The sequence below is a fragment of the Sphaeramia orbicularis genome, chromosome 10, assembly GCF_902148855.1.
Source record: "Sphaeramia orbicularis chromosome 10, fSphaOr1.1, whole genome shotgun sequence".
NCBI classification, from domain to species: Eukaryota; Metazoa; Chordata; class Actinopteri; order Kurtiformes; family Apogonidae; genus Sphaeramia; species Sphaeramia orbicularis.
In genome coordinates this window covers 27,242,391-27,249,950 of record NC_043966.1, presented here as the reverse complement: position 1 = coordinate 27,249,950, position 7,560 = coordinate 27,242,391, and the positions used below count along the sequence as shown (strand labels likewise).

At 38.2% G+C, this 7,560-nt stretch overlaps 1 protein-coding gene across 1 annotated transcript; it reads right to left on the bottom strand.

Moving 5' to 3' along the window:
* Window positions 1-581: 581 nt before the first annotated feature.
* Window positions 582-7,313, bottom strand: LOC115426820 (solute carrier family 43 member 3-like). The gene is made up of 12 exons (XM_030145052.1): window positions 7,067-7,313; window positions 6,781-6,910; window positions 6,637-6,683; window positions 6,456-6,532; window positions 5,993-6,085; window positions 5,770-5,909; window positions 5,244-5,356; window positions 4,897-5,049; window positions 4,397-4,504; window positions 1,045-1,231; window positions 818-941; window positions 582-730 (listed from the first exon to the last, which is right to left on the bottom strand). Exons 1-12 carry the CDS (start codon window positions 7,311-7,313, stop codon window positions 614-616), a joined length of 1,536 nt encoding a protein of 511 aa, XP_030000912.1. The 3' UTR covers window positions 582-613.
* Between the last annotated feature and the right edge of the window lie 247 nt (window positions 7,314-7,560).

Genomic DNA, 7,560 nt, shown 5'->3' with positions numbered 1-7,560 from the left:
GTGGGGATCCATGGGTTCTAGATGTAGCAGTTTCTATGCTGTTGTGTATCCACACATGCTGTAACGCATTTGTCCAGCAGTCACCGCCAAAGTGTTCTGGCCACAGCAAGGTGATTGAAAGGCTAATGTATTTCATAATGACTAATGTCTACCAAAAATTGGTCCTATCAACTTTCCATTTTCACTAGTCTCTTCCTTGACCTAAAATACATAAGCATGTCAAAAATGCAGCAGTTAGCTCTTTCCGGATTTTGTGTAAATTCCCGGGGACACACACACACACAAACACAGAGGCCACTTGGCTTTTATAATATAGATGGATTTCTCACACATAGTTTAGAAGAAACTGATTTCAGTAGTTTAAAATGAAAAATCTAGATAAAGAAGGAACAGTAACATTTTACAGTTTTCATAGCCCAACAGAGATTCACAGTAATACAAATGACTTTTGAACATTCTTAAACTTTGCACCTGAAACAACACATAACAAAGTTTGTGGTAAATTTCACTGAAATTATGATAAATGAAGTAACACTGCACCTGTACCACACCAGAAAAATAAATAGCTCTTATCACAGGTGATTTTAAGAACATTTCAGTTCACAAACTGGAATTAGGCAGCGATGGCGTGACCACTGGCTTCTTGTGAAGCCAAACTACGACAATGCAGGTAGACGGAGAAGGGATGGATGAACGCAAACAGGATGAGCAGCGTCAGGGCGATGTTCACCTGCAGACCAAAGGAAGGAAGATTTGTATTGTAATATTTGTAGAGACGTTAATGACTGTTGTAATCGATTATGCAAGATATTCTCACATATAGAGGGTCTCCATCAAGGACGTCTTCCACAAGGATGAAGCAGGGATATTGCAGTAAAGAAAACAGTCCAGCAAGAGCAATGACCAGGCCGAACAACTTCCCAAAGTGACACACTGGGAAACTACACACGTCAAAAAAATTGTTTTTTTTTTTTCCAAACATTTCTGTTGTACAGTACCAGGTGTTCACATATATATATCTTTGCATGTGTGTTTGATACTCACGCTATACTAATAAAGGCTGCATGGCCACCGTAGAGAAAGGAGCGATTGAGAACCTGCAGGATGAAGGTCATGTACTGAAGAGGCAGGATGGGGATGGTGGCACAAACTGAGAACAACAAACACTGCAGAGCCGTCAGGAAGAGAGAAAGCACCATAGCTCGGAGGTCTGCCTCATATTCAGTCTCTCCTACAAACACACACAGTTATAAAGCAAAACATTTTCTTCCTGGTTGATAGAACAATAATGTGTTTACAGGGAATGAACAGAGGATGTACATGCTGGATGTACATATGACTAAATGCTGCATTTATTGAAAAATGGGTGACCCAGTTAAATGTTTGTGTTCACCTTTGTAAGCATGCTATTGGACAGGTTAATTAATTGGTTAATCGGGTTAATGGCTTTCATAATGATGAACTTGGGACTTTTTTAGAAATGCATGTTAGTAAGTATGATTTAGATTCAGAATACTTTATTAATCTCAGAGGAATATTATTATTATTATTATTATTATTATTATTATTATTATTATTATTATTATTATTATTATTATTCATGAAATTCTTGTCATATTATGTGTTACTTTTTAAGTTTGAGAGTTTATTCTCTTTATCTAATGAGTTGGTCATTAAGGTAAACAGAAACACAAGGCAAAGACGTCACAGATACAGAACATGGAAGATGCAATGATCTGGAAAGAACAATCTGAGGACTAAGGGTAAAGGTAAAGTCAGGTAAAATTAAATGAAGGAGAAACCAGTTCTTCATACGGGCCAGATAAAAGGAAACAATCAGTTTCATGAGTAGAGAAGAACTGTACTTGGAACTAATCTTATTTCAAGGACAGTCATCATTGTCAGTACATCTATAATCTCAGGGGAATATTGTTGTTATCTCCGCCAAGGAGGTTATGTTTTTGTCGGCGTTGGATTGTCTGTCTGTCTGTCCATCTGTCTGTCTGTCTGTCCATGTGCAAGATAACTCAAAAAGTTTTGGATGGATTTGGATGAAAATTTCAGGAAATGTTGGTACTGGTACAAGGAACAAATGATTAAATTTTGGTGATGATCGGGGGCACAACTGATCTGCCTTGCCAGTGCTTTTCTAGTTTATCATTATTTTCCATTCAATTCATGTCACACTATGTGTTACTTTTTAACCTTCATTCCTTTTTCAACCTTTTTTTTTTTTTTTTTTTTTTTAAATTATAAATCTCTTAAACAATTTTCCCCCTGCTCAAAACTACCAAACATTCAATAGTTTTCAGGATTTTAACCTTTTAAATGTCAGTTTAAATGTGGGGTGCGAGATGTTTTCCTGGAGCATTTTTTTACTATATTGCTTAAAATCCACTTCACACCCCGATTACAGCCAATTAATTAAATGCTCTAACACAAAAATAAAAAAATGTAGCCACCTGTGGAACGGACAGGACTGAAAAAACACCATCAAATCATTTTTAGCACCCAGTTGAAATGATTGAACAGTGCTGTCTATCAAACTCAACTGCCATTTGTCCCTCCCCCCTCCCCCTCTGCGCATACTCCTCTTTGTGCATGAATCATGCGTTCTCAGAGGTTTAGAGCACCTGTACAGGAAACAAAGCCGGAGCCAGAGCTTGGCTAGTTATATTACCTACATTAGGATGTAAAGTTCACTGGCAAACTGTTTTGCCACGAACATAAATCACAAGGAAATGTAATGTTAGTCAGATAGGTATGAACCGGGGCTGTTCTGTAAGAGCAGAGGTGTTGGAGGAGACTGAATGAGGTATGCACAGATCCGCGAGCCAGGGCCGGAGTCTCAGCCGGGGTCGGAGCTGGAGCCGGGGCCTTGGGCCATAGCTGGGGTCGCAGCCGGAGCCGGAGCTGTACGTGGCCAGAGCTGGAGCCGGGGGATGGAGCCAGTGAATTGTTGCTGTGCAGCACTCGTGAACCCTCAGGAACAAGTATTGTGCCAGTACACTGGAGGCGTGGCTTCAGAGGGATGTCTGAAGAAAGGGATTTGGACTTTTGAATTGGGTATTTTCAAAATGTAGCTTGCTCGAACTGTTTTCTAAGATCTCGTACCCTACCCATTTGAATTCTGAGTGACTTATTACAAAAAGAACATTAAAAAAATTATATTTTCCATAAAATTAACATTCATCGTTATTAGAGCCATGGATAGGTCAAAGATTAGAAACAAAATTGATTTAAATACATTAGTATTTTTTCTGTAATGTCAGATACTCCCTCTGGTCACACTTGTGGACAGAAATTTACATGCACATTAAAACCACTATAAAATCAATATACGTCAACATTTATTCTTGTTTTTTTTTTTTTTTTCAAACTCTACACAACTTCCCCCCTGCTCAAAACTACCAAACCTGGGAGCCTGTAGAATATGGAAATCCAAGGCTGCCAAAATTAAATAAATGAATGCATCATTTAAAAAGGCCTTAAATGTGTCATTAATTGATTAAAACTGGAAATACATACATTAAATAAATAAATACATCTCTCAATAATTACTTAAATGTGTCATGAATTAATTGAAATAGCAATCTAAGCATATATAATTATTTCACTGTTTAATTAATTATTTCATGGTGTCTGCCCAAGAACGCCACAATGAATTTATTTTATCTGTCACTGTGGCTCGTCAATAGAAATTAACATCTGATTGGTTATCCTGCACAGCAAGTCAAGACAAATCAATCCCAGATCATGGAGCAATGTAGAGCCAGTAAACACACTCCGACACATTAAATGGCAGTACTCATCTGATTTACGAATGTGTGCCCACTGATAAAAATCAAGAAGAAGAAAGATGCATTTATTTGTAGATGGGAGTTTATCTTACCGACTGATGTTCTGAGAGCAGAAACTGTTTTGATTGGTTCAATCAAGCAACCAATCAAAATAGAGGAGAGGTGGGAGAAGGACGAGCCAAGTGGCTAATGGTTCTTTCTGGGATCATCATCAGAGTGGATAGAAGGCCCTGTGTTCTTCATAGCAGGAAGGTAAGTTTATTTTCCAGTGAAATAATAGTGTGGAATAAAATACTGTGTAAGTACTTAGTTAATAAAAGGAAAAGCAATAATAAGTTTTCGTGTGTGTCCATTTTCTTTACTCAGGAGTATGCTTACTAATGCTCATACAGTTACCTGAAGCACAGCTCTGTATGATTGCTATCATTAGCTAGCTAGCACCAACCTGAGGAGGGTTCATCAATTCATAAGTTTATAAATTTTTCTGAGGGTGTTTGATACAGTCAAATAAGAGACACAGAGGCATGCTGGGAAGCTGCCTGCATGTTCAGGTGTGGAATGTGTTTGAAATCATTTTATCATCACTATCACGTTACCTGCGGAGCGAGGTTTGCCTTTGTGTCTGTCCATGATGAGTCCGTTCCATGGCGCAAACAGTAACCCACAAAGCTGCGTTATAGCAAACACAGTGGTGTAGTGACTCACTGCAGGGAAACACAAGCACAGATGTGATGTTTGGATCAAACTACTTTTGTAACAACAGTTTAGTATATCATCATATTACGTTCAATTATAAATACTGCCTTGTGAATCAACTGGTATCAGAGAATGACAGAATGAACATGGACATCACAGGTAAAATAAAACATCAGTCTGTTAATGATTCCTTCAGGACCATCCATCATATCCTTGGCAAACAAAAGCCTAGAGCTCTGCATTTTTATTATTATAGTGACCGTAGATTTCTGCAAAATTATTGTGAATAAAAATGTTTGTGTTAAGTAACACTGTCAATTAACTGAATTATGTTTATATTTCTTTTGTTTGTCTGTGGTTTTATATGGTGCATGTTAATAATAGGGTGATGTGTGTTTACCCAGCGAATGCTCCTCTCCAGTCAGTCTCTGCAGCATGGGGTTGAGGGTACCGATGAACAAGTTATGTCTGAGCATCATCACCGACAACCAAAGTACATGGAAAATAAAACATCTGGACAGCAAACACTCACGGAAACTCTTCTCTGAGAGAGCTTAGCAGAGACGATGGAGTTGGAAAGAACAAAAAATAAAGCATACCTGTGTTTTAGTTTGGGACATGCAATTAAAATGAATCACCAACTTATCCAATGATACATCAGTGTATTTAAAAATAATCCATGTATTACATTATTATGTATATTAATATGTATTGCACAAGTACATAAACCATTAGCATTTCACACACCTTGGCTCTCAGTGTCGGTCCTGTCAGGTGGGGTTTCATTCACTGTATTCTGTGCTTCATTGTTCCTGTCCGTCTGCTCTGAGTTTGGAGTATTTGAGTTACCACAGATTAACCTGAAAGGTCAAAGGTTTCAGGAGTGTTAAGAAAGACTTGTAGAAGTTTAGTGAATTAAATCTAATTACATTTATATTTATATAGTACCAACTCACTTCAAAAGTCACCTCAAGGATTTTTAAGGTGAACAATAGGGTCAGACTCTATGTAAGCACCTCCTCTGAGGATTGTAAGGACCTGGGTGAACACTTGCTTTCCACTGGTGGTTTATTACATTAACTGTTTGAGGTTTTGCACCTCAGTGGCTGCACATCTCTTTAACTGTTTATAACTTCATATAGAGCCTTAGAAAAACCCAACATAAAAACGGTTAAACTAGTTGAGGAAAAATTGTATCTGTTTAAATACTAATTTTCAGTTTATCAACAGATAAAGTGTTATTTTCATTAAGTGTGGCTGTTTGGACTTGTACCCATATGTATAATGTTCAGGGAGAGGGTAAGGAATGAAGTTCCGAGGCATCAGGAACAGAGTTCTGAGCAGGTGAATGACGCTGCAGGCAGATAAAAAGTGGAAGGAGATGTGGAAGGAGACATGGACCTCATGCAACAACTATAGAAGACAAGACAGTGTGGAGATTAGTACATGAGATGTAAATCTGTCAGTTATGATGATGATGTTTAAATGTTTCTCACTTTGATTACAAGGAAGAGAGCAGCAGAAGAATCAAAGGCCCCGTTGTAGAGAGTGATGACTGTGGAGCGACGTGCACCAAACAGATTTCCCACCTTCAGTAGGACAGGTTTCATTTGTTTTTTCTTTCCTCAAAAGATCATGGGTACTAACTGAGAAAAACCCTTGTACTAAAAATGGTTACTGAGGGCAAACTGTCTGTGTATGTTTAAGGGTTAGTCAGAAGCTGAAGGTTTTTAAACACTAAACAACAGTTACAAAAAAAAAAGGTAAGCACCAGCACCAAAATAAAAACACCAAATGGCATGACATTATGAACTAAGACTGTTGTTACCATGGAAACAGCTGGCTAAAAAGTGGAAAACAATGGGTTGGTTGTGGAGAAGATGATTTTTGACTTTCCTATTTCATACTTGAAAATAAACCCCTGCCATCTCCTGATGCACGTTTTGGTCGTCTCCTTACCTGCATGTTGGTGATGAGAAACAACCCACCACCCACTCCTATCAGACAAAGAGCTGGGAAGAGCAGGACGGACAAAGCTGGTGGGAAAAGATCAGTCATGGAAATTATTACCAAGGAAAGTCATGGTGGAAAATCCAAACCAATATTTCTTTGAATGAAGCAGGCCAAAACAGATTGTTACCTGGTGTTGAGAAGCCCACCATCAGTATACCTGTGGTATGTAGAAATCTAATGGGAGAACGTGAAGTGGTATTACATTATTAAGTGAATCTTTACTATGATTTGCATTACTGTCTTCATGTAAGTCAGGAGTTGTTAAACTCACATTCCACAGAGCCGAGCTACTGTCGTGCCAAACCAGTCAAAGACTAATCCACTGGAAAATGTCAGAAGATTTAATAAAACAGAAGCAATAGTAAAAATGAGTGAGAACTGTCCATCCTGTTCCCCGCAATCTGTCAGAGAAACAAAATATGAGACAAACTGCCGAAAGTGAAAATCATGAAAGAAAATCCCAATGGAAGACATTGCCATTTTCATTTGGAAGTGAATCAAATGTTAATACCTTTTGCAGTAATGCACGATTTAAAGAAGAATCTGACTCAACTGACCTAACACATCTGTTCCATTGACTCCTGTGACGTTAACATCTGTTATGTTGACTTCTGTTACATTGACTTCTGTTATGTTGACTTCTGTTATGTTTTGGCAAAAGGAGCTGAAGTATCCCTCCATCTTGAGCACAAACACAAGTGAAGCCCATCCAAATACAATTCCCGCAAAGCACAGACACTCCACCAGACCAGTAACAAAGGTGAGCCAGCAACGCACTGGCAAACATTTGTCCAAACATGCCATGATCCTGCACAGGTACTATTCACAGTTAAGATTCACAAAGGTGGAGTCTGTCACTTCACCTGCAAAAGAAGGAATAAAATAGTCAGATTAAAAATGGTTGTTTTATGAGGAAGAAAAAAATAATTCTGACACTAACTTATCCAGACCCTCATTTCTGTAAAATCAGAACCATCCTTCCTATCAGCACTATCATTTATTTCACTAAGTCAAGAATTCTTGCACAGGGAGAAACTCAAGAAACTGATTA